General features: G+C 45.7%; 1 protein-coding gene across 1 annotated transcript in view; it reads left to right on the top strand.

Annotated features, from left to right (window-relative positions):
* The window catches only part of FBLN2 (fibulin 2), a 67605-nt gene that overhangs the window by 25256 nt on the left and 14730 nt on the right, over positions 1-27619 (top strand). The window contains exons 3-8 of the mRNA XM_088522866.1: positions 11266-11377; positions 14657-14786; positions 18282-18468; positions 19541-19747; positions 21801-21917; positions 22333-22434. Coding sequence (XP_088378992.1) covers positions 11266-11377; positions 14657-14786; positions 18282-18468; positions 19541-19747; positions 21801-21917; positions 22333-22434 — 855 coding nt within the window. The remainder of the gene's footprint in view (positions 1-11265; positions 11378-14656; positions 14787-18281; positions 18469-19540; positions 19748-21800; positions 21918-22332; positions 22435-27619) is intronic.

The following is a 27619-nucleotide window of genomic DNA, read 5'->3' as shown; positions in this document are numbered from 1 at the left end:
GCTGTTGCTGGTCATGGCTGGTTTTGTCTGAAGCCAGATGTTGGCTCCTGGCTGTTAATCTTCTGGGTTTAAATGTCAGTGTGTTTCCCTCATTTGCAGTTATTTGTTACAGGCTGCCCCACTGTACAGATGTTTTAAAATGTCCCATTTTTTCTATCATTGATGTTCAGTGACAGTTGATGTCATTTAGCTTTTTATGTCATCAGATGTAAATTGCCACAAAGCTGTGGGAAGCCTGAAGTGACAAAACAATTCCTCTGCTCTTAGGCAATTAAGCAAGTATAATAAGGAAAAAAATATGTAGAGAAAAAGAAAAAGGTAGAGAGCAAAAATCTGTCCTTTTTTTGCTTAGTATTTAATATTACTTCCCTCACTAGAGTTGTGTGTTCTAAAAAACACACAAATCAAGTGCATAGAGTCATTACTTTAACAGATGACAGTGTGGAAAAATAATTAGCCTTAAATATCACATTGTTATCCCCTGCAAGGTACTTATGCTTTTTACGTCATCTACTGTAAGTGTAAGTTCTTGTTTCATGAATCCAGAATGATATTACCATTAACTCAGGTTTCCATGTTCTCTCAGCTTCTTGCAATACTATTCATTCATTATAATGCTAGTCGATTCACGTGCAGATGCTGGAGAACAGAAGTCATATAAAAGTCAATGAGCTTCTGCTCATGGCAGTGAAAGGCCTCAGAAGAGGAAAATTAGTGTGAAACCGAGAGACCTTCCAGGGAAGAGCTGCCCGAGGCCAGAGGGACACAGCTGACAGCAGTTAGTGTCACGAGGCCCTGATGCTGCTCTCTGTCAGGTCTGTTCGTGGCAGCTGGGTGAAACAGAGGCCTAGAGAGGGCAGCCCTAAACCTTAGGCACGTGAATAGTGTTTCTCTGTAGCTGAAAGCTGCATATTCATATTTTATATGAAAGCTTTTGTAACAAATTGCCTAGAAAGTTCATGGTCCCAAGAGGTTTCTGGTTGTTTTTTCACCAGTCTTTCATTACAGCGTGGTTGTTGCACATTTAACTTGAATTTAAAAGCAAACAGCTCCTCCTAAAAAGCGCCTTGCCAATGAACTCTGCTGGTGGTCCTGCCCCTTCCGAAGGGCCGCGGCGCCAACGCGCAGCTCCACGTGGGAGCTTCTCTCGCTGTTCTGGAGCTCCTACTGGCATCCCACGTTTAACATTAGTCTGAAAAAGGCTAGGCTGCCTTTGTATAAAATACTTTTTCCATGCCCTTGTAATGAGGAGCCATAGGGACTGTTTTAGGCCACCCAAAACTTTGTCCCATCTGTGGACAGGCCAGGAAAATCTTTCCAAGTAAATGCATCTTGGGTGGCTGCAGCCTGGGCTGGTTACGTTGCTCACCTCCCAGAGCCCTTCTCTGTGGGAAATGGAGGATTCCCGGGGGATGTCTCTGGTGCTGTGTTGGGCTTTTAAAGATCCATTCCACAACCGTTGGATATTGCAGGTATGGTGTGATAAAAGTGCAGCTGGCAAATCTGAAGAAAAGCCACTTCCACCTCAGAGAGAAGTTGTCGTTTTGAAACTGCTGGAGAGATCAGACATGAGTAGAGTCCGGCTTCTATGGGACAGTTTATAAAAGACCTATTTTGTGCTGATTACGTTCAAGTAAATAAATAACAAAATAAATTAGATTGACAGCTAGACAATGCAAAATTTACATTGTAGTCTCTCCTCCCTAACATGTTAATTACTGTAAATAGTTCAGTGAATTACTCTAGGTATAGATAGCATATGGCTGCATAACTCAGCACTAAGGTGTTTCTCCTCTTGGTCTGGATCTGTTGCAAAATTAGGAGGGCATGAGTTTATCTCTGGGCTTCTCAGCTCTCTGAGTTTATTTAAAGAATTTCCTTTTCATGAGATGTATTGATGCAGGAAGAAAAAGGCACAGAGGAAAACACCTACCTGGTGATTCTGAGCTGTGGACTGGGTTCTTGCTCGGCAGGATGTAACTATATAATATATCCCGATGGCTCTGAGGGTGCTGGCCCGGGCGCTGGCGGCCAAGGAGCTCTGCGTGCAGCAACTGCGCGGCTAGGTGAGGGCAAAGCGTGTGTTTCCTTGGGCCGTGCATGTGTTTTTCTTCCTCTGGGAGAAAAAAAAGGGCAAATCCCTTCTGAGTGAAGATGCAAGGATTGGGCTCATTTTCTTAAGCAATTAATGGGCCATTGAGAACTCTGTAAGAGTGAGAGAAAAAAATCTTATTTTAAGCATGTGCAAAATTTAAAAATCTACATCAACATTTGCGCTCTGAGACTAAAAGCTCTGACCCATTTCAAGCTATTGACCAACTCAACTTAAGCAGAACTGAAGCTATAACCTACTAGTAGGCTGGCTAGGACTGGAAATTGAGCAAGAAATTTTAAAATTGAACCACACTCTGATAATTCAATTATACTTTGATCTTTAAGCACAGAGCACTAAAACTACTTCCCTCCTCTGTTTTTCATTCCTCTTTTCTATCCTCTTCTCCCTTACCTAGCTTGTTTCTTCAGAGTGAATAGCTGCTACGTGTACATGTGCACTGTTTTCCAAGTTGAAAATTAAAAAAGAAAAAAAAAACAGCAGTAGACTCTATTTGCATGCAAGTACAGCTTATCTTTTCAAAATGTATACACTTCTGCCTCTTTTAGGCAGAAGTAGTTTCCTTTTCTCTCTTTTATGTTCTGCATTAAAAGAGCCTTTGCAGGAGAGACGAAGACGCTTTTCCACCCTTTGTGATAATTTGCTGCCTTATCCCAAACAACCCGAAACTCTCTTAATTCACAAAAAAAGTGCTGGAGCTTTTCACAACTCTCTCTTCCTCTCTGGTTCCAAAACCAAATATGTACAGGAATGTAAATTCCTTTAAAATTGGCTGCAGCCCGCAGTTTCCAAGTAGGAAGTGTAGCCAGGGCCTGTTTCGGGAGCTGGAATTCCAGCGGAGGATGAACTTGCTGCAGGCTCAGGTGCCGCGAGCAGGGCCGTGGAGGCACCGTGCTTCCTTTGGGTCGGAAGGCGCCGTCCTGCGGGCACGGCAGCGGGCATGGGCTGCCTGCCCCGGGATTTGCCGCGCTGCTCGCGTTTGTGCCCATTGCAAGCGGCGCGCACGTCGCATCCCGCGGAGGCAGAGAACTCTGAGCATCTCTGCGGCTTACAGAGTGCGTAAAATGCTGAGCTCGCTGAAGAAATAGTTTCTGGAAAGGCAGATACAAGATGTCAGCTAATGATATGCTAAACTATTCGCAACATTTTTATGATTATTTCCTACTTTGTAGGAGACAGATGTTGCTGGTTGAATATCCCCTGTAGCCATGCTCCTTCCCACCGGCTCTCGCACAGGACTGGAGTCAGCAAAGTGCCTCCGCACATGGATGCATTTAATCAGCGCTGCTGAGCTGAGCACTTGCTTAAATACGGGCGTGTTCGTAGTTATTCTGCGGATCCACGGGCTTAGTGCTGTGCTTTCAGCACAGGAGCAGACAAGCCCACAAGGCTTCCACTGGCCCTGAGTCAGAACCAACACGTTGGGCATCCGTCAGTGAGGACATTCATTTGCATTACTTTGCAAATGGTTCCTTTATTTGAAGGTGACTTCAGTCGTTGTGTGTGCAAGTAAAAATAGTGTTTTTTTATCTTGATACACATCTATGCAAGCGTGAGTTGTTCCTTTTAATTAGGAGCATGAAGGTGAAACAAAACATAGGAGTTTTGTGTGGTAATCTGAGTAATGTTTTCTGATGGGGAGAAATAAAAGAATTAATCCCTTTGTGCCACTGGATCTGTCTTTTGGTAAATCCTGGCTAAAGGCTCTGGTGGGGATACACTGAGCTGCGGCATGGGAGGCTGGATCTGGGAGTAAAGCCTGAAGAGAGAGAGAAAAAAAAAAAAAAAAAGGAAATGAGCCACCCAATAACTTATATGAAACCACAGTATCAAATGGGGTGCTTCATTTAGAAGTTGAAAACTCTATTTTCCTGTTTCACCCCAAATCATTAATTTGTTAGGGAATTAGAAAGTCTTGTTTCCAGCCTGCTGTAGTTATGAGGCACATAGCATGGCAAAAGAAAAGTTTCCTCATGTGCTTCCTGCTCACTGCTGCTAAATTCCCCTGAAACTCCCAAACATCAACAGCAGCCTCTTCACGTTAATATTTCAAGCTGTGTTTGTGAAGGATTAAAATAAGTTTGTTTTGTTGTTGTTGACTAAAATATCCCAGGGAGTTTTCATCACAGAAACTGCTCTGGCACTGGGCACTTCCTGGAGAACTTGAACCTCCTTGGGGTTTATGGATCAAGACAAAGCCACGGGCCATCAACTTCTGCAGCCCGTCATAAATCCAGGAAATGCCCAGGACTGCAATCATTATTGTTGAAATTCTTGAACAAACGCTGATTGCAGGATTTCATAAAGAAAAGCCAAAGGAAATGAGAGCGCTCCTCAGAACATCATGAGGTAAATAAGCACGGTAATTTGTGATGGCAAACCTGACAAGGCCTAGTGTACTGACAACTCCGGGATGATATCCAGGCACAGAAGGCTGGAGCTGTGGAACAAGCTTCTCTTCTATTTGTGCGTCCCTAGGTGCTCATTAGGAACTAAGTGGGTTTCCTTCCTGTGATGCTCAGAGGCTTCTGGTCACCACCCTCAACCCGGCGTGGGCTGGAGGGCGATATCTCACCTGGAAGGTGGCCAGCGCCCGGAGCCTCCTGGGGTCCAGATGCTGGTGGATGCCACCTTGGCACCTCGTGCTTTTTTTGGTTTGTTTTTAACATATTCAAGGTGTGCGGGATGGTCTGCATGGTCGTGGCTGCGTGGTCGTGGTTGTTAACACAGCATAGTTTGTTGCTCTGGGAGTTGTACTGAAAAATATAGCGGAGCAATCGGGCGGCACTGGCAGCTGGGGAGTGAGTGAGCTCGGAGAGCCGTCCCGCTCGCCTCCGCGGCGCTCGCGATGGAGACGCGGCTGCGGTTCACAGGGAATGACTGCCTCCATGAATTTAATTGTTTTCTTCTGTGCATGAATTGGTCATGAAAAGAAAGAAAATTGTGACTCTTTTTCTTTGTTTTGATTTGTTTTAAATGATTCATGAGCTTTTCTGAATAATTTCTGGGCTGCAGGTTATCTCGCAGTGCAGGGCAGGGCGAGTATCCATAGCCTGTGCTGGATGCAGTTGTGCAGTTGGCCATCTGCATGCTGCTTTTTCCCACCCTGATTTTCCCAAGTGATCTGGAAGACAGTCCCCAACTACACCCTCTGATAACCAGTAGCCTTCGTAATTTTCAGTTTGAGCTGAAAGCAGGGCTGGTAGAGATGCTGTCTTTGAAGAAGGGAACTGCCTAGTCACAGAGAGGAGCATGCACAGAGCTGTTCTCCCCCAGGATATAATTTTTCAGACAGGAATTACCCGGGAAATGGGAACCAGGCTTTTCAAAGCTCCAGCTCTTTTTAAAGCTAATAGACAGCATAAATATACGCAGTGCAAAATCTGTGGAAGGAAAGGCGAGGAGGTAAATATAGCCAGGACTACGCTGAAGGGCAAGACACATTATGCCAACTGTGAGCTATTGCCAGGGCTGAAGAAGGGCAATGCTGAATCAACTGCTTCCCTTACAGGCTGCTGATAGAAGGGTTGGTTGAAATGAGCCACATTTGTACAAAGCCAGAAGAGAATCTTGGGTTTTTCACTGGCAAAAATGGCTGAGGAATTTTAGTTGTTTTTTCTCCCTTCCCCCATTACGACCCAGAGCTAATAAATGGTGCTGTCATGGAAACGTTAAAGCCCAAACATAGCCTAAATTCTCTGACCTCTGGCACAGGTAATACAAGTTCTGACCGAGAGGGATTATCCCGAAGTGCGGCCAGAGGGAATATAGGAATATAGGGTTGCTGCTCGTTCACACTTGGAGCGAGATCCGCCCGCCGCCGCACGCAGGCCGGGGCTGCGCTGATGAACGGCTCCCTTGCACCGCGCGTAGTGAAATGAGAGCTTGCACTCTGTTTTATCCGGTTTTTCATTGTGCCTTTGGGCAGGCACAACTCCCTCTATTTTGCCAAATGAGCCAGCATAAGGAATTTATGAAACAAAGAATAATGTAGGAAACAGAGCATTTTCAGGTTGGGATGGAAAGCAGATGCCTCCCAAGGAGCAAAGGCAATGGAGCAAGGACATGTCCTAGCTGGGTGGATGGATGGAGGCATGGATTTCTAAAGAGAAGCAGGAGACTTCAGAGAAAGGAGGAGAGTGCTGAGAGATGCCGTGCTATATCGATTTTTACGTGATTTTTTTTTAAAAAAAGGCTTTTTTTTAATTTTTAAAAGAGGAAGAGAAGGGACTGGATTAAAAAAAAAAAAAAAAAAAACACGACTCTGAAAACAGATATTTTCAGTGCCTGAAAGACTCCTGTAAACTGTTGGCTTTTGCCCCGTTTGGTGCAGCACAGGGCTCTGTGTGCAGAAGGCAGCTGTTTGCGAGGGAAATGAAGCACCTTGTTTCTCCCATGCGAGCCCGCGGCCCTCGAGAGGGGCCCAGGCTGAGCCGGGAGCCCTTCCTCTAAAGGGGAACGTGGCAGAGACACACAGACCTGCCAGATCTTTGCCAAGGTTGTTTTCAAAGGGAGCTGGAACCAACTCGCAAACATGGGCTGGACCAAAAAAGCTGCTTTCTGCTTCAGTCTCTGCCACAGCCGCACACTGAGGAGCGGTGACACAAAATTAATCTCAATCTATAAATTCATTTCTTCCAAGAGCCTGGATGTTTTTTTCCCCCACAAAGACTAAATCCCGTACTTCTGGGGAAAGTAAATCCTTTTCCATGGGTGTAGGAACCAACTGGCACGCGTCCTTGCAGGAGCTGAGCTGCACGGTGCCTACGCGGCTCTTGCCATAGGCAAAAGTGACCTTTAAAGGCTCTTTCTGAGATGTCAAGGTTTGTATGAAACATTTAGTAAAAGGAAAACTTGCTATGTGTTTTAAGTGAATGAAATTGCAGCACTGATGAAGTTAATGGGCCTGTTGACCCCGTTAGTGGCCGCTCTTGGGTGGGAAGCTTGGGTGGATTTACCAGTGTGACTGAGCAGGGTTTGCTGCTCGCATCCTGCGAGTAAAAGCCCTGGGCCCCATGGGGAGCCCCTGATCTTAGCAGGTAGCAGAGCAAATGTGGTTGATAGCTCATGGTCTGTTCTTGCTTCTGCCGTGAGTCTGTATGTTTGTTTAAAGAAGGCAGATCTGCAAAACAGGAGTGGATTGGTGTGCGAGTCATGAAGAGCTGAGAAGCTCAAGTGTGAGTGTAAGCAAGCTACAAAATTGGAGCTATTAAACTGCTTAAATATTCTGATTGAAAATTCAGGGGAAGCTGAAATCAGTGACACTTTAATTTGCTGTGGACCCCAAAATATTCCCTCTCTTCTTGTCCAGCCGTGGAGCTTGTTGGTGTTTTCCATCCTTGAAACCTAGTGAGTGAGCACTGGGATAAGCTGGTGGGAAGGCTCCTTTGCAATTCCGTGCTGCCCGCAGCCCTGCTCTAGCAGCCGTGCGGTTCCGCACGCGGCCTCGGCAGCCCAGGGCAGCGGATCCAGGAGCGCCCGCCTGGGCGCAGGGCGAGCTGAGACCCACGCGGGGAAAGCTGCTCCCCTCCGCCCTCAAGTCACACTTGGAAACGTGTCCAAAAGGCAGTGTGCAGCGTTTGGGGATTGGGCCAAAATGCACTTTAGTTCATATCTGGAGGCTGATGTAGAAAGATAATTGTAGGAGATAAGTTTCTAGCTTGAAAACAAGCAAGGAGGCGTGATGCTGGTTTGTAGTCCCTTCTGAGAGAAATTGCTTCCTTTTTGCCTGGCGAGGAGGTCTGTCTGTCTCCATTTATCTGCTGCAGGTGTCTCGCCGCGGCGCGACGCGGTGCGCGCCATAAGCAGTGCCCGCCGCTGTGGTGCTCTCAGAATGACTTTCTTTCACTGAGCAGATGCAAATGGGAATCTTCCGATAACATGAAAACCCCAAATAAACAAAGCCCTGCTTGAATTTGTCAGTATTTCTAAGTCTATTATAGCTTACAGTCTCCGTCCCGCTATGTTATCTTCAGCCATGTGCGTGCATCTAGCTGTATGTATTTGTGCTTGCTGATGTATAATCAAACTCTCATAAATCTTGGCTAATGACTGCAGGCTCTGTTATGAATAATTCAGTTTTTCTAATTCCTGATTGAGATAAAATGCAATACTTTGTTCATTTATTATAACTCTATTTGAGATTTAATTATTCATAAGATCATAATGAAAGGGAATATATTTTGTAAATATGGCTGCTTAATATTATGGCACTTCAATACACCAATCTGATATTGAATCCTTAGTGAGCAATGAGAGGCTCATTTTTATTTCAATTATATATCATGTAGATTACTGTAATACAGATTAGTGAGTTCCGCTGAGTTCTTGAGCTTTAAAACTAACAATACCGTAGCAATAAAACATGTTTCTGCACTTAGTAAAATGAATGGAGTTTGCACCAGTGACTGCAGAAAAGCAAGGCTGGAAAACTGTGTTGCAAAAATGTCTTGCAGTTATCTGTGGCGATGTTCTGCCTCGTGTAACTGCATCTCTCATGGTCCGCGGTGGGTCGGGTGGCGGAGGAGCAGCGGAGCCTGGCGCGGCGGGAGCTCCGCGGTGCGGGAAGGGGCGGCTCGGGAAGGGGCAGCTTGGGAAGGGGCAGCTCGGGAAGGGGCGGGAAGGGGAAGCTCGGGAAGATGCGGGAAGGGGCAGCTTGGGAAGGGGCGGCTCGGGAAGGGGCGGGAAGGGGAAGCTCGGGAAGACGCGACCGCTGCAGCAGGCCGGGCCCCCCAGCCCGGCGGCCAGGCATGGAGGGCAGCCATCATGGGCGGGCTGGGGTGCCTCCCCTTGAGCCTTCGAGAAAACCAAGGAATAATTAAAGAAGTACAAAGCACAGGCTCTTCTCCCCCTGCTTTTTTCAACACATGAATGGAGGCCGAGAGCAGCAGCGAGGATGTCTGCGCTGTCCGTGGTGCCGTGCCTTCACGCTCGTGCTAGACCCTCACGAGGTTGTGTGGCATCTGGCGACCAGAGCGTCGAGCACGGCTCGGCCCCGTCCAGCGTGGGGTGCCCTGGGACACGGATAGTGCGTGTGAGTGTCCCCGGAGGAGAAGGGTGCTGGGTCTATGAGCTCTTCTCCCTCTCTTCCCTTCCTGTCACATGTCGTTCATACAATTTCTTAAATTGTTGGGGTTTTTTATTTTTTTATTTATTTTTTTTTCCATAAACAAACGGACTTTTCAGGATAGAAAGTTCTGTGTTAGTGTGTGGGTTTTTTTAAACTTTCTAGTTGATTTTTGTAAGGTAGGAAGACCTTCCTGTTTCCAAAATCTAGTTCTACTTCCTAAACTAACTCTAAGGAAGTGCAAAGAAATAGTCTTTATAGAGGCGACATATTATTTCTCGAAGTTGCCAAATTTTTAAACACTGGAGCTAGCCCTGCGCTTCGTTTGAACCTCTTGATCTCACTGTGGTGGTCCCAGGACGCTGCTCAGGCCCTGCTGCTGTTGCCCAGGTTGGGTCAGCAGCCGCGTGCGCGGAGCACCGAGGTGCGCGGGGCCGCACGTGCTTTGATCCTGGCCGTTTCTGCCACCGTCTCACTGCGAGTAAATCTTGCAGCTCTGCAAAGCAAAGCTTTGTGGTGTGACACTGTACCAAATGCAGACAAAAGAAAGGATCCTGATTTTTTTTTTTTTCCCAGCAAGTCTGTCATATTGGAGGGAGGAATGGCCGCTTATCGCTGGCCTGGCCTGAGTCTGCTCTGCACAGCAGATATCCCGGCACTACAAATCCTCCTGTTTAGTTGCTCTTTCACTTTAGGCAGAAAATTTACTTACATGCAAGTCTACAAGGAAAAATATGTAAAGTCATGCGGCGTTCAACATTTCCACGTTGTTTTACATCCCCGTGCCTGTGTTTTACAGGAGCGCAGCAGCGGCACAGTTATGTGTCTCAAAGCCTTTTTGTTGTGGCTTAAACTAACTGAAGCATCAAATCGAGCCTGAGGAGCCCCTAGGTGTGTGTGCTCTAGGAGAGTGGCCTAGGAGTGAAATTGCTTCCTCGACCTTATGAAAACTGTTTCATGATGCTACATATGTCAAATTACCAGAAAACCCTCTTGTTAAAAACTAGCAGCTTCTAAGGGTCTGTGGCGAGGAAGGCGTTGCAGGTTGTTGTTGTTCCCGGGTGAGATTCCATCTTTTCCAGCTGGTGTGAGGGGGGCCTGGGCGGCAGCGTGTCCGAGTCGTGTGCGGCCCTGCGGCTGGGGCTCGGTGTAAACTGCGCTCCGTGCCGCCACAGCGGCTCCTGAAACCGCCTTGCGCTGAACGGCTGCACGGGATTCTTTGAGATGTTCCTTTTGGTTTTGGTTTTCTTTTCTGTCCTTCAGAGGTTCCAAAGATGAGTCATCTTCATAGCAGTTCTTCAAACCTATTTAAAACTCGCATTTTTGCTTCTGCAATGCTGAAGGACGTTGCTGCGTCATGTCACAGCACCGCAGCTCTCAGTAGATTCCTCCACCTCTGGCTTCTTTAACATGGAGGGCACCAGCAACGTCTGGCAACGTCTTCCCGACAGAATATACTATCAAAATATCTCTAGTGTGCGTTGTGTGCATTGATTTGGACCATTTAGGAAGTATATACGGGCTCTGACCCTTAGAAGTTCTCAGCTGTTGGCCGAGTTATTCTCGGGCACTTGGTAGTGTTGCACCATTGTACAAATGCTGGCAGGTTAAAATACAGCCCAGTGAATTTTAGCGTGAGACAAATGCTTCTGAATAACGAATAACCATGAATAATGGTAAAGGTTACTGTTATACAGGTTACTGTTATACTGTTATGTAGATTTTTTATGTATTTGAATTCCAAATAACCTGAATTTGATCCTTTTAAGGGCATATTTGAATGCATTAAACCTGAGTACTTGCAGACTGACTAAGCCCAAATTCTGGTCCATTTGGAAGCCGGTATCAAAATAGTCGTTTGTTTTGATGGAGTTGGTATGTCAAGAGGATCAGCTTGGCAGGAATCCTTTTTCTTCCCTTTCCCTCATAATATAATAGCCACCTTTGATGTTGGAAATGTGTTGTGATCAGATTATTTTGCATATTATCAAATGAAATGTGTCAAAATACTCAACTGCTGTTGTTTTAAGTCTCTTCTCAATCAAGAAAGCAAAACCAAAATATTCCATGTGTGTGTCTTCTCCAGGTTCAACAAAGGAACTCATTGAAAGCTGCTGTGGAGCCGGACAGCAGTGGGCTATAGACAACGGAGAATGCACAGAAATTCCTGTCAGTGGGATGGACGGTGATATTTGCAGGTAGGTAATTCAACACCTGGCTGTGTCAGATTAATTTAGCAAGCAACTCATTAGAATAAGCCAAATGTTTGGTCAATTCATGTGATCTCCAGGAGACAGGGTACTGCTTCATGTAGCGTGTTAATTATTGATAGACTGGCAATATGCTATGGCACGTTAGGAGGAAGGTTTTCTCCTGCCTTTTACTCCCGTTTCCGTTATCTGATCTAAACCTTTAAAATTTTCTTCTCCCTCCATCATGTGAACGTATTCTGTTTTCTGAATTTATGTGCATCTGTGGAATTGCAGACAAATAGAAGGGCAGGGGAGCTTAGTCTGTTTGTCTTCCATTTGGCAAGTACTAAATGCAATGATTATCCATATCATTAAATGGTATGTTTATTGGCCAATAGGAATAGCTGCTGGTTCTGCTGTCTTTATTCAGCTGGAGGGTACCAGACGCCTTAATAATGCTGCTGGATTCAATAGCATCTGGTCTGAGCAAGGTGCCAAATTCAAACTGCATAGAATGAGAGGGAAAATGTTGGACTTACACAGGCACTGCACTGTGCTTACTGCACTCTCCCTCTCTCTCCCATTTCTGCTTTGCCTCTCCCTTGTCTGGAACAAGCCTCTGGAGGACTGAAATCAAAGCTGAGACTGAAACACTTCAGAATAAGCAAAGAAAGAAGGGTGGACTCTTCTAAGAGTGATCCCAGTTTTTCAGCATTAAAGGTGCCTGATGGAGTTAGTTCTATAAAAGTTAACTTCATTGCACCTTTGCAAAGTTGCTGTGAGAGTGAAATCCTCTCTGCTGCACTTTAGCATGACATATTTGACACATACCAATGGTCTGTGAAGTAAAAGCAGATGAAAAAAATCACATTTTGGCCTAAGTAAGTGCAAATCCAATACATTAATGAGTAGCACCTGCACATCTGAGGCTGGATTTAGATGAAAAAGCCAGATTCAAAATGCATTAGTCCCTGTGAATCTCATGGTTTGACATCAGGAGTTCGCTTATTTTACTTTCCAAATTGCAGTTGTCATCCCTGTTTTAAAGATTTAAGACTGTGAATATACTGTGTAAAGAAAATGTTTCTCATAGAGAAGTATTCAAATTCATGGCCTCAAAAACTTGAAAGCGCAGATAGAAAATGCTGCTGCCTTCAGGAGCTAGGCCAGTGTGCAGGGCCCTTCGTGCAGGGCCCTTCGTGCAGGTCGCTGTACCTTCACACACCGCCTCGTGTGCCAGAACAACGCAAGCAAGGCGAGCTCCTCGGAGCCTGCCATTTGCTATCCAAGATTTAAAAGAATGTAAGGGAGTTACTACTTGCAACCACGAGTTACTGTTTTCCTCAGACTGCCAATGCCTGGGCTTTACAAGTGACCATTGCAGCACCAGAGCCCCATGTGCAGCTGAGGCTGATGAACGGCGCCTCCCGTGTGTCTGCGGAGCTCGTAGCTCGGCTTTCTCTTCAGCAGCCCCAAGTCTTCTGCCATCTTTTGTTTCCTGTTGGAGTTTCCAGGTGGCACAGACTTAAACGCTAAAGCTGCATCTTGCTGCATCTTGATTTCTTTGGATGTTTTCTGTGCACCTCCCGGCTTGGCCTTTCTCGGTGTAGTGACCAGCTGTGCTGGCTGGGATGGCCAATGCACTAACTGAGATGGCTGAATTTAGGGTGAGGCTTTTCAAACATCTGCTTCAGGGTTAGCCCCGGGCTGGGTGCCTGCCGCTGGGGACGGTGTGTGGAATGCAGTGTCCCCCTAAGCCACCAGTTGATGTCCTGCTCGGGCAGGACATGCAGAGGTGTTTTTTCCTGCCCACAGGTTATATGCAAAACCGCACCACAGGACAGTATGAATTTTCACACATGTCCCTTTCCTCTAGACTTCTCAGATGTTACATGGCAAAATAAATATTGCTTATTTGAAGTCTTTTTAAATGTAACATGATTGCTTTCACTGATGGCACAGACACAGTGGTACTCTAAAGAAACAAGGGGAAGAAATTCTTTAGGAGTGACTTCTGAGGCAGAGACATTTGCTACAGCTGAGCCTGCCAGAAAGAAATCATCTGTGGTAATTAGATGAAGGAAGTTAAAACAAAGCAAATCACAAGTCCCTAGCTGGGCCTTTGATCGCAAGATGTGAAGGTTCCCCCGAGCAGTCGCCACCGACCGCGTCAGAGGGACGACCTCAGGCTACCCGAAATCGGATCTGATCCAGTACAATAGTGTTAATCTCATCCTTGAAATGATGCTCAGTGTCCTACTTGCAGACACGTGTGTCGTTGCACTTGTGATGGCTTGGGAGCTTTTCTCTAATGCAGAAATGTTCTGGATATTCTTTGAACCAACAAATTAGGAAAATTAGAAAATTAGGAAAATAAGGAAAAATCTAGTGATGCTGCAGGTAATACTGTTTTTCTGGGAGGAAAGAATTTCTCATGTCTAAATGTCACGTTTCTGAAGAACATGAGTCTGTACAAACTTCAGTGTTTTCACACTGTAAACCTTTCACATGCAGAAAAACACTTTTGCAGTATTTTGCCATTTCCAGAAACCTTAATAGCTTTCAGTACGTTTGGGTGTCTTGTGAAAGAAATAATAGTTTAAAATAATAATAGAAGGTATTCTAATGAGCTGCTATTTATATTCATATATTTCATATCAACTTGCAAATCTTGTTAAAATGTTGAGCCAGCTGTGGCAAACATCCATGCCGTAGGTGCTTTGTGTATAACAATCCAGACACCCATAACCTTGTCTTTGATAACCCGAGTCAGAGGAACGATCAAGTTCTGGCTTGCAGTCTCTCTGCAGGAAGGCTGGGTAGAAAGGAAGGTTTGGATGGGTCTAGTGATGTATTTCACAGTAGCTGGGAAGATGCCTCCCCTTAGTCCTGTGGCAGCTCTGGCACCCGGACTGCTGAAGGAGCCAGCATTTCTGGGTGCATTTCCCTTCACTGGGCTGCAGGCAGGAGGGATCCTCTCCTTCCTCGGGAGCAAAACGTGGGAATGGACTTTAGCACAAGTATAGACGAGCTGACAAGGATATCCCCGAGCACAGCTTGACAGGTGGTGACCCGAGCAGGTAGCTCATGAGCCATAAGCATGCATGTTTTTATTCGAAATGAGAATTAGAGCTAAATCCCGCGGAGGTCAGTGATACAATCTGTATTTTAGTGGCACTGACACGTAGGTCAGAGAGGTCGGCCACGCGGAGCGAGCCGTGACTCCCGTGGCGCTGGGTTTCCCGCACACCGGAGCGGGCTGACGCTGCGCCCGGTGCCTTGCAGGGTGGCCCAGAAGCAGTGCTGCGTGGCCACGGCGCGCGAGAGCGGCTGCCTGGCCGGCATGCTGGCCGCCAAGGACGGCGGCGCCTGCGGCCCCGACGACAGCGACGCCTGCGGCGGAGCCGCCTACAAGGTAAGGCGCCGCGCCGCGTCCGCCCGCGCGGGGAAGGGGTCCTCGGGCAGCGCAGCCAGCAGCAAGCGCTCTGCACCGTGGCGGGGAGCTCAGCGGATTTTAAAGCTGCAGGAAAAAATTTCCTGCAGAGTTATGGATTTGGGGTGGTTTTGTTTAGTTTTCAGTTGTCTGGTGGATGCACCCCTTTTGGAACTTCCCAGTAATGGTGATTTGAATGATGATTTTTTTTTTAACCTTTTTTTTTCTTTTACTTATTTTTTATTTTTTTTACCTCTGCTTTAGAAGTAGCATCAAAGGACATTTTAATTTTTCTCTCTGTGACAAGACTTCAGAAAATGATAGGCCCAACCTTAATCAAAAATTTAATGGGAAAACCCATTACTGGACAGTTTGCTTGGCCAGGGTTTTGAGGAGCAGTCTCATTTCTCAGTTAAACAAAACGGTGGTCTAGAGGAGCGAGCGTTCCCGGTGATGATGGAGGCTTTTCTTCATAAATAAAGGCAGACCATTAACCAATGGGTCAAATTACAAATCGTGAGCCCCTGCCGCAGCTGCTATAAATGAGATTTGCTTTAGAAGAATCAATGGAGCCAAACCAATTTAAACCAGTCTGAAGATTCAGCATCTTGCCTGCTCGCCTCTCATGCTTCTACCAGAAGGGTACATTTCAGAATTGATTTAGCTCTGATAATAATTTACATAGCTATATCTAGGCTTAAGTGCTGCTTCCGTTGTCTCAGCAGGAAACTTATTAGTTCTGTCTGTTCTTATCCATCAGCGACCCCCGTGAATAACTGCTCACTCGTAAGGGAAATATGCGGTCGTGTGCTGCGGAGCTAAAGTTTAATTAACTGGGACAATTTGTCATTTTCCAAACTGTTATTTACTTGGGTCTGGAGTCTACCATTAGAAGACAAAGAGGAAAGCACCAAACATGTGCATCAGGGAGCAGGTATTAATATTCCTGAAATGCAATGAATTATTATTATTAGATTTTCACTGGGACATTCACCAGGCGCCCGGTAAAGCCTTTCCTCCCGTCTGGAGGTTCTTTTTCTCTAGCTTGTGAGCTTGCGTTCAATACGTTTGCACCGTAGGCCAGTTTTCCATGTTGTTTCCTGTAAGACACATGCTTTTAGGGAAGCCCCGTTGTGCTGGATTGCAGGAATGCTTTGGGGGCAGAACACAAAGCATTGCGAGTCAAACAGTGGCTCTCAAGTCGTGTTTCTCAGTGTTGATGCAAAAGTAGTCTCAAAGTCAATGTAAAACCAGTAGTATTTGCTATTAATTCAGTTGTAGAATTCTGGTAAAGTTCAAAAGATGGTAAATAGAATATTAAAACCATTTTGGTTTTGCATTTTAGAAGGGACTTTTTAGCAAACACATTTTTCACAGGAAATGAGCACTTTCATCTGGAAAATACAGAAACTCAAGAGCATGTAACCAGTTTAATGGTGACTTACTGTGATGCTTGCACATGGGATAAATTGTGAATCAAACCGTGACAAAAAAAAAAAAAAAAGAAAACACCATATTTTTCATGGCAACAACTTCTATATTAAACAGCACTTCAGTAAACACAGATATGACCATTAACTTCCTTCATTTTGAATATTTTGAAGGTGGAAAATTACACCCAAACTATAAATATTTGCAAAAGAAAAATTTTTAGTTCATAAAATTTTGAATTGGAGATTTTGAATTTGGGGCAAGTAGAAGAATTTTTGTCATTTCCAGCAAGATGATAATCCACTATAGATTTTTTTTTTTTCCCGATATCTTTTTTGAGAAAATAACTTCAGTCCCTGCAGTGTTTCACAAACACGTATTTGGACGCTGATATCAGGCTCTGCCCTGGGGAAGGCGATGGCTCTTTACGGCTTGCCTATTTATAAATGTGAGTCACCCTCACTGTTTTATTTTGGGACCATTCAGAGTGGCGAGAAAGGGCCTGCAGAGGCACCTCTTGTGTTCACCCTAGGCTGAGCAGGCAGGACACGCTGGAGCTGCGCGGGTCCCTGCGGAGCAGGAAGGATCCCTGGGGCTGCAGCCGCAGAGCGCGGCTCGGCAGGGCCTTTCTGCGGGCTGGGCTCCGGACGGGTCTCCCTGTCTCCCTGGCGCAGGCGGAGCCGGTGCTGATGCCGGTGCCACTCCGGGGCTGCTCCTCGTGATCCCTGTGTGTTTCCGTGCCACTCCGGGGCTGCTCCTCGTGATCCCTGTGTGTTTCCATGCTGTGTCCTGCTCTCCCAGCGCTGCTTTTGCTGTCGGCTCTCCCCACGTCGGAGACCTCTCTCCAGGGAGGTGCCAGCTCAGCTCCGTTTCCTCTATTCTGTTCTTGGATTCTGTGTTGACTTAACTAACTGGTGCCAGGCCAGGCCAAGTGTTGACCTTCATTTTATGTGTCTGACATCTGGTTGTAGACCGAGTATTTGAATCATCTGAAATCACTCAGTGAGCACTCGGGTTCCGAGAGGCTTTTCCAGGGAGCTGCCAGTCGTAATGGGTGCTGCCATCCAGGATATTTTGGCTATCAGAGGGTTTCCATAGGAGAAGAGGCTCCATCTCTGAGCATTTTATAACTCTTTTGTCAGAATAGTTGATGTCTGGCATCGAAATCTGTGTTATTAGGCATGACAAGACATCACTTACAAATCTAGGGAAGCATCTTTATTCACATATGATCTTTCCATGTCTCTGTAGTACAGCTCCTCTGCTTCCTTGCTTGATTAGGGAGCCACTCTACATAAGGATTGTTCTCAATCATATTTGGGATTTGTTATAATTTATCTAGTGTCCTTTTGTGGCCCAACTGTGCAGTGGATTCGTATTTGGCCAGGTAAAGCAGGGCCTCGCTTTTGTCCTGCGCCAGAGGAGACAGTGTGACCACTGCACTGACCTGTTGCCAAACTCCATTTGTGCTTTAGCAGTCGTGAGAGCAATAGAAATGCACATCAGCCTTAAAATGTATCCTGACCTTGTTGTAGCCACCATCTCAATGGTGCCCGGGACAGTCAGGTCGTTAGAGGCTACAGTAGGTTGCAGAGCAGCAGTGCATAGAGAAAACATCGTTGCACTGATGGAGTGCTCCTAATTTCTACACAAGGCATTTTAAATTCCTTTTACATTGCCTCAGGGAGCTAACTAGACTAAAGAACATAGGAGCATATATCTGTAGTATTTTACTTATGCTATATGCATAGTCATGGCTGTGTGCAGGAGCTGAGAAGAGGTGATCTGCACCACAACTGGCTTCCTTGCACTGCTGCTGAAATGCAGCTGGACTCTGCATTTGTCCTGCTAGCAATCGGCCTGTTTGTGCAGGGGTGGCCCAAACGAGCACAAGGAAAGCTCTGATGTTTGCAGCTCTAAACCTTAAGTGCTTTTGCAGGTGCTCCCCGTTAGAGAAAGCGCAGGCTGGCTGCAGGTGCGTGCGGGGGCTCCTCTCTGCAGCCGGGTGCGCGCGACGTGGGTGCTGATGGTGCCTCTCTGTCGCAGCAATGCTGCGACTGCTGCAACCTGGGCCTGCGGCTGCGGAGCGAGGGGAAAGGCTGCGAGTCCAACATCAACCTGGGCTACCCCTGCAGCCATGTGATGCTCTCCTGCTGCGAAGGGGGGGATCACTTTATTCATCCGGAAATAAAAAAGCATCCGGAGCCTCTGCCGACGGTGACACCGGAGAAGGGTAAGTGTCTCAAGTGCAGTGAGGGGAAGCTACAGAGAGGCTCCCATCTCACATGTTCGTGAAGGGTGGTGTTGGTGGGAGTCTGGCTACAGCAGCACAGCCCGCACTCACAGGTCAAGTAGAGAGTTCTTAAAACAGTCCTGAAATATGTCGGTGTTTCTGATCTTTGTAACATATCTGCCTTTTAGTTGTTTTTTTTTTTTTTTTTTTTTTTTCCTTTAGTCACAGGGTACAGAAACCTGTTACACATCAAACAAAAATAAGAAATGTTCTCTGAGAGATAAATGTTTATTAAAGTCACACACTGCAGAACATGGGGTGAAGGCCAGCTAGGTGAGACCTGCCTGGCACCTGGCAGCTTCTCTGCCTTTATTTCTTTCCTTTTAATTTTTATTTAAATAAAAGAGGACACTTTTAGGCTGCTGGTGGTAGGAAACCTCCTCCTCCATGTAGGATGCAAAGGTAAAGCTGGTCAGTGTCTTTAGCAGCAAAAATCCTGAAAGAGTCTGCATGAAAGTAATTATGATTTTTTTTTTCCCAAAGTAGGCCATGGATTATGATACCAAAGAAACCTTATGGGAACAGATTACATAACCCACTGAGCTAAAAATACAAGTGTAGCACTGAACATCATAGCACTTCTCCCACTGCATGCACTGGAGAAGCAGCAGAGCAGTGCAAGCTACGCATGTTTTCTTTTGCTCTTTCAACATATGCCCTAGTGATCTTGAGAGTGAAGTCAAATCCCTGCAGCTGGAGACGCAACAAATCGAGAGTGACAAATTTGGAGCTTAGACAGCGACACTTCTTCCATGGGCACGAGCTCATGTTCCTTTGAGCATCACCCTTTAGGTGCCTGTTAAAAATTGCAGTGTTTCTTAGGCTTTAACCCCAAGGATATCCTAGGTGAGCTGGTGACCTTCCCAGGTCACCCTTTTTCACAGTGCCTCCAGCAAAGCATCCCTCCCTCCAGCCTTACAGCATGAGAGTAGTGCCCTAAATGCTCCCTACTGCATGGTGCTAATGTCAAAAGTGGTTGTTAGAGAAGCTGTGTGTTTTGCTGTGCTCTTAGTTTCAGAGACTGACGATCACAACGAAGCCTTGTCCATCAGTAACGAAGCTGAATTGTCAAATAACTTGCCTGGAGATGACCTGGATGAATGTCTTATCTATGGTGGGGAGCTCTGCCAGCATTTGTGTATAAACACTGTGGGATCTTACAAGTGTTCGTGTTTCCCAGAGTTCACTTTGCAAGAGGATGGGACCAGCTGTTCTCCAGGTGAGGGAAATGGGCAAGAAACCGTGGATGATGGTGTCTTTGGCTTTCCACTTTCACTGATGTGCCAAGCTTTCCTGTATTGTCTCTATACAGACCAGCTAGGATCTATAAATTCCTTTTGACAACTGTCAGACATTCAAGTTTAGAACTGGGAAGCTCACCTTATTCAATGATCCCTAGTAACTAAATGAGAGTTAGATTGTCATCTTCCTTCCTTCCAGAAAAGGAAGTCCACTTTCCATGTAGGAATTTATGGTCTTACTCCTTTTTCTCCTCAGAAACTTTCAAGATAATTACAAGATAGAAAGGCCCAGATTCTGGAAAATTATGGGAAGTAGTAATATGTACCAAATTCCATGATCAGAAGAAGGCCTAGTCTGAGCCTTTGACCATTTTGTTATTCAGGTGTCATTGCTGGTTGTCGTTTCAGGATTTTCACTCTTTCTTTTTTGTTTGCTTGCTTTCTTATGTATTTAGTTTTTAAAATTCAAACTCTCGATTCTCTGCCAAGAGCAAGTAGAAAAGGGTGGAAAATTTCTTCAGTTCTCTGTTAGCACTGAATAATATTTGAAACTGAAAAAGTAACATTTCACAAGTTTTTGAAAAGAACCGAAATGAGATGAAGTTTTCCAATTTCTTTGAATATCTCAGTCTGAGGTTTTTCATGGGTGCGTGTGCATTTTCCCTGGACGTTCAGCAGGTTGGGTTAGTGTAAGGAAGAATGCCCTTTCAAGAAGCTTAGGCGATTACTGATTTTTATGCATCCATGCCATGAGACCAGGGTGGGTATTTAGTATGTTCAGACCATTACTTTTTACTTTTAAAAAGAGGATTTGTAAAACAAACAAACCCCCCAACCCAGGAAAAAAAAATAGTGAAATATATTTTGTTCAGTGGCTCATTTTGTATTTCACAGTTAGTTTTCCTTTAGACAAACTTTATTCAGTTCAGACACATGGCATTGCTTCCTGAACTTTAATTTTCTGTAAAATCATTAAGATATTTCAGTGACATAATATCTAAATATATCTAAGTGGTGGAAGTCTTATAAAGAATTCCTATTGTGCTGTAATTGTTTTGATGTCTCGAGTTCTCCCATGGCAGGATGTCAAATCAGATAATCACAAAAGTCCAAACCTTAGATTAGTTGCAAGTGCTTTCAATTATTTAATAAGCAAAAGAAGTGTTGCCATCTAATGACAAAGTTCTTTAGACTTCAAATATTTTTGACCCAAAACAAATAATGAGCTTTTGTTATGTCATTCCTCTCAACGTGATGTTACAGCACTTGCATCAGTAACGTGTCTCCGTGGCAGCTGTCTGCTCTGTTGTTTATATTAAAATCTGGGGAAAGAGCCTAATCCCGGAGAGGTAAAGAAAACAGTTGTTTCAGCGTAGCACAGCGCGCCTTGCTGGCTCACCTGGGCGCGTGTCTGTGCCCTGCTTTGCTGTTCCTGCCCCGGGCAGCCGCGGGGCTGACGCGTGCGGTGCCTGGGTGGGCAGCGCTCTGGGCAGCGCGGCGATGCCCGGCGCATGGGGTTTGCCCAGCTCAGCCTGGGCAGCAGCCAGGCGAGGAGAGGGAGGCACATGGGACACGTGGAAGGAGTGGGGCAACCCCGGGCTCGTAGCCTGGTGCGGTGACGTCCATCGAGCACGGGTCTTGGCCAGAGTTGGGCTCCCGTGAAAAGGAAATGGGAGACGTGTGGATTGCAGGAGGCTGCCGAAGCAAACGGAACTTACTGCCGTCCTTGCCTGGTGGCTTGCACTTTGCTCCATGTGTCACTTGAACTACAACCAAAGGGCATGGGACAAATCCCTATTCAGGCTTCCTTGGAAATTGGATTACTCAAACAGAGGTATGGATTATTCATACGGAGGTAGCAGCTTTTTGTAACTTATGAAATGGACGGTTTCAGATAGTTATCATGGTCGCTAAAATATTTCCTCCTACAACAAACCACAGTGTATTGGGATGAAGGGTCTGATGAGGACTCTTGGCTTGGGATGTTGGATGGATGTGATGATCCATGCAGGTTCCATCTCCGCCTTACAGATCCCGACAGAAGACAAGTGACGAGATTGGAAGCAGAAGCCACTGTCCCTCCAGCTGCCTCCCCGGCTCAGCCTGCGCTCGTTGCTTCCTTGCAGGAGGAGCAGGACAAGTGTAAAGGTAGGTCAGCTGGCTGAACTGCAGGCATGGACGGCTGGGGAATGGGTAGAAGGGTGGAAAAAGGTATCAATTCTTGCCTCCCCAATCTGATTTCAATGCACATCCTTAATTTGTTACCTCTGGCATAAGAAGAATCGTCAGGGGAAACATGAGGAGGTAATTTGAGGCTATGCTCTCATTTCAGGGTTATTACACCCTTGCTGTTTAGTTTGGGACAAGCAAGGCAGCACAATGTGGGCAATGCACATAGGAGGGACACAGGTTGTAAGTAGTGATTAAGGCTCCCAGAGCAGATGTTACAAAGTTGGTTTCCCACTGCCACAGCTGGGTTTATATTTGTTTGACCCAGAGGTTTGGAACTGCAGCTGATCCGTGTTGTAAACTTTAATATATTTTGCAATTTTACTTTGTATAGATAATGGCCCCTGCAAACACATCTGCAGTGTTGTGGAAGGAAATGTTGTTTGCTCTTGTTTGCCTGGATATACTATCATGGCTGATGGGACTTCTTGTGAAGGTAAGTGGTTGAGATTCGCCACGGACACAGGGCTAAAACACTTTAGTATTGATCCTGCTGATCTTAGACCTGTAGGTATTTCCCTAAGGCTTCTCTACTTTCAGCACTGTGAAGTGCAAAAGTGGCAGCACAGAGAAAACCTTCCTGCCTTTGAAATGATTTGGCAGAAGGACTAGCAGCTCTGCTCGGCACATAAGTGTGAGGCACATCTACCTGGTGTATCTGTTACTGGAGAGTTGTGTGTGAAGGCAAGCTGGAGTTCTTGCTGCTCCGTCACCCTTGGCTTTTTCCCTGTGGCCTCCTGCACTCTCGGTGCCTCTGTCCCTCCTCGTTTCCCTGTCCCGCTCCCGTGTGTCCAGCTGTGCACGGGCAGCTTCCCCTGCCAACCAGTTTGTCAATGTCTCTGGACAGTCTTTTCACAGCAAAGATGTGGAGGTCAGAAGCAATGCCCTATGACTTATCTTAATTATGAATCTGTAAGTTTGAGACCAAAAGCAGCCAGCAAATAGAAGTTTCTGGTGCTCAGAATTGTTCATAGGTGATCCACATCACTCTTAATCTTGCATCTTATTGAATAACAAATCATTTTGCTGAAATTCCAGATAGTCTGTAAATAAAATGGGAATTTAATATCACAAGATAAATGTTCACTCTGCACTGCTTACTCAAGTGTGGTGGAATTAATTTGATTAATTAATGTCAGAATCAAAACGGGCATTTCAAGGCAGCCTCCTTCCCACAGGAGGTGAAGAAATTCAGAAATGCCACGGGAAGTAGTGAGTTTAGATTTCAGTAACGGATGCCTATACCCTGCATTAGAGATGTCTGTGAAGGTGTGAGGGGTGATGTGCTGCAGTCGACTCTCCAGAAAGGCTCTGCAAGGAATCTGTGTTGCTGCCCATTTCTCTGAGAATGGTTCTTTCTGCAGTGACAAAGGGGCAAGAGCAAGGATGAGGTGATTGCTGAAGGTTGTTCCAGCCCTGTTTTCACCGTTAGACTGTAAATATTACAGTATGGTGCTGTTGTAGCAGCTCCAACACACTTCATTTAGAGAGCTCCGGTGTGTGAAAGAAAAGTTGTCTCATTTCAGAAATCATTCTAATAGATTCTGGTTTTCCCTTTTGGTCACAATATGCTGCTATAGATTTGGATGAGTGCCTCGCAGGTGCTCACGCCTGTTCCAGAAGACAATTATGTGTGAACACACTGGGATCATTCTCCTGTGTCAGCCGCAGAGTGATCTGTGCAGAGGGCTTTATACTCAACAGGCATAGAGAATGTGTGGGTAAGATGATAGGTGTAAGCCGTTCACTATAGCATCATAATTCTTCATGCTATGCAGTACATTTAAACCATTTGCGCTAAAAGGCTCTCTGGCCATTTTTGCATATGACATTTCAATATGAGTTAGTAAAAACACATGTGCACCATTTGCTCAGCCATTTAACATCATGAGTTGTATGCTATTTGGCTTTTTCATGAGCACCACATTATCAGGCTACATGTGATTTTGCTCAAAAGTTGTAAAAGTTCATAGGTATGATGACCACAGCAGTGCTAATGACTGTTAAAGTGGACTAAGACAACATAGCAGTTGATCTCTCTGGACAGTGGCAGTGCTGCCAAATCCCTGGGCAGAAAACAGCAGCAAAACTTCCTAAGTATAACTCCAGAAATCTGCACAGGTCCAGGCAGAAAAGACTCATTCCAAAATGCTTCAATTTTAGAATTCAGATTAGTCCTCTCAGTTTCTGGAAAAGATTTCTCGGTATAAAAGTCAAAGATGCATCACAATGTTGCAATAACACTGCTGCTATTTAGGAAGCCAATCTACTTCTACCAGTGTATTCTTGGGGCGTTCAGTGTATTTATGGGGATTTCTCTTGCTTCGGACAACATTGTCCTGCACTTAGGAAAGAGCTTCCACATGGGAGGCTCCTCCAGAAGCCAGGCAGGCGCCTGCGTTGCCGGAGGGTTGTGGACATGCAGCTCTGCTCTCCGTGTCCGCGGGCCGCAGAGATGAGGGCTGCCTGGGACTGTAACGCCCCGCGGGGACACCAGCCTTCCCCAGCTCCTCTCCCTCTCCCGGGGCTCGGAGCATTGCTTTTCTCACTGTCCTGGTGCCCCAGCGTGTATTTTTGTTCCTATGTTTTAAAGCCCTATGATCTCATATGTTTAATGAGCATCATATGGCATGAGGGCATGAGCAGGAAAGTTTACACAATGTCAGAGTTTTGGGCAGGAATGTGATTTAATATCTTCTGGATTTCCTTTAAATTGTCAAAATTGGATTTTTTTTTTCAGGCAGATACTGCTAAGCATACAAATTTAATGTAATGATTTAGTTTAAATTAAATGTCTATCAGAACAGTGCTGGAAGGAAAGATGCCTTTACAGTTAAAATATCAGCCCAGGACGTGGAAGCATCTGTAGCTGGCCATGCTCTGCATGGTGCATTTCAGAGCTGTAGCAGAGCCTGCTGTGGGCACCACACTCCTGAAAATAAGGTCTGTTAAGTGAGCAGCTGAAGGATCTGCCTCTCAGTGATTCTGCTTCTGAAAAGGATATATCTGTCCTTTTCAGCATCTCCCAGCTGTGTTTTGAAGCTAAATTAATGCATGTTTTTCAGCAGCTTTGGCAGAAGGTGCTATAGAAGATGCAAGATCTGTTATTTACTTTCTTCCTCTCCTGGTCTCTTCCACATGAGATTATAGCAGTTTTACGTGACTGATGTTAAGACACTGATGTTCAGACATTGCTAGTAAAAAAGGAGGAGGCAACACTTACTTGTAAAACTCAAATATCCTCTTATCCTTCACTAAATAACACTGCTTGTATTTCTCTAAGGCAGTTCTGGTTTTACAGATACCCTTGTTAAACAAGCTGGAAAACGTTGGCGTTCCGCTCCCTTTTGAGCAGATCGGCCCGGCGTCCCCCCTGCTCGTAGGCAGCTCTGCTGTGTGGTGGCTGCATTTAACGTTTTTCCTGCTTTGCTAGTGAAGGGGGAAGCCACAAGCAGACTGTGGTTTCTGATTTGTTCAGCTGCCTCGCTGCAGCCGTACTTGCCTCAATATCCTTTTCCAGCTTAACTACTTTTATGCCCCATCCTGAGCCATCTCAAGCCCCCGAGGAAAGCTTTAGTAATTTGTTTGCAAATGGTAGTTGTTTCATTGATGTTACTATGCGCATATTTCAGGGAGAGGAGCAATGATCTTTGCAGAGCAGCAAAACCGCGGATAACCTTTTATCTCTTGAGTTTCCTTTAGCCAGGCAGTGGAAGGTGATAATTCCAGGTGCATGTGGGAGCAGATAGGCAGAATTCCTGAAAGGCAGCTGTGCACAATGAAGAGCCCCCAGCTGTTTAAATAGCTTGCACACACCCCCTCGGTGTGTTTTTTTGAATAGATAGTAAAGCGTCTTTAGGCTTGAAAGCTCCGTGTTCTCCAGAGATAAGGCCAGCTTGGATGTTTCTACCGTGGTTTGCTTTTCGTGCAACTTTCAGGCAAAGCCATTACAGCCACCCACACACGCGCTGACAGAAGGCCTCTGTTTTGTTCTCCTTCCTACTCGCATCTAAACTTTTCCCTCCTGTCGGAGTGGGCAGTAAGTGGTCATTTATTGCTGAAGCCAGGGGCTGTACGTGAGCACCGGCGCTAAGGAAGGGGCTGCGTGGTTGCAAAGGAAAAGCAGTTCTGGGTAAAGCGGATGTCTCCTGTCCTCCATAAAACAAATGGAGCTGAAGCAATTTGAAGAGAAAACAATGCAAGACTAACTACAGACGCAGGACAAAAACGCCTGCCTTTAACATTTCATGAACTTAATGTAGAGAGGAACCGTGTATTGAAAAGATAGTAGGTGAATGCCAGTGTTCCTTTGCAAAAATGTCAGCTTCTTAGCTGCAACAGATATGCTGAAGAATCATGTGAATGTTCCTGTTTTCAGCAATAGTTCCAGGAAAAGTGTGTGTTATGTGGCTATGTTTCACTCCATTTTTACTGACAGAGGGAGGAATGTTGCTACCACAAACATAGACCAAGTTAATCTGTCAAAAATTAACTATGACTCGTGTTTCAGTATATTACTGAGTTGTTCCTATTATTACTGTTCCTATTTTTGTAAAAATCCTCTTCCCCTATCCCACAGTCATTGTAACTGTATTGGATGAAGACAAAAGCCTGTTTGATGTTGGTCATTAACTCAGTCTCGTACTGAAACCCTAACTCCTTTTTTCTAGTGCTCTGTCAGGAATGTTGCTGGCTTGTTGAGTTGTCTCCAGCACCGAAGAGCGGCAGGCTCTTGGCACGCTTGGTTTTATGGATAACCAAAGGCAGAGAGAAAGGAGAGAGGGGGAGATTGTCCTGTTTTATAAAGCTCTTGAGCTCGACCCTCCCTTGTGCCTTATGGTAGAGCAAAGCAGGGGTAGTAGGTGCAGCATGGGCTGAGCAGAGCCACGGGCTGCCTCTGGATAAGCCGCTCAGCGGACTGGAGTTTCCAGAGATGCCTCTTCCCACCCTCGCGCTCATATTGAGGAGCGCTGGCTTGGTTTAAATCTTGCCTCTCAGCCCATGCCATAACCATTAACTTTAACAGATTGTCCCTTGTGCACAAAGTTTTCCCCAAAAACAAAATTCTGCAGGTAATCTTCTGGTTTCCATAATTTTAATTTCCTCAGACATGGTCAGGCCAGCTCTGCTTGTTTTCCTAAGGACTGAGAAAGCTTAAAGTTGACTGTAGACAAAACATGAAATCATACTATTTTTTTTGGCCCTCTGTAAAATCCTCCCCCCTTATTTTCAGGTCTGTTGTGGAACCTGTTTAAATCAGTAGAAAGAATTGCACTAGTCCACTGCTAAGTGGTTGCTTATAATATATTTTTTAAAAATCTCATATTTATTTAAGAAATAAGTCTAGTTAGGTGGGACAAATCTACCAAAGCAGCTCATACCCTTTTCCTGCCATGTGACTGCTTTTTTGGTTTTTTTTCCAAGACATCTTATGAGAATGTTGCTGCCTACACTTCGTGCTAACGCGCTGCAGTCACAGAGCTGTCGAGGGATTAGGCCGTGGCCCCGCGCAAGCTTTGGGGCAGGCAGGTGCCTGTTGCACAGTGGAGATCCCCCGTGGCCACGAGGGAACAGCAGGAGGATCGAATCCAGAGTGCTAACCTGGCTGTGGGAGGACCTGC

The sequence above is a fragment of the Tinamus guttatus genome, unplaced genomic scaffold (assembly GCF_059628265.1).
Source record: "Tinamus guttatus ecotype Peru unplaced genomic scaffold, ASM5962826v1 Tinamus_guttatus_pri_ptg000169l, whole genome shotgun sequence".
Taxonomy (NCBI): Eukaryota; Metazoa; Chordata; class Aves; order Tinamiformes; family Tinamidae; genus Tinamus; species Tinamus guttatus.
Note: the sequence above shows the minus strand (reverse complement) of the source record. Positions and strands in the feature narration are given on the sequence as shown.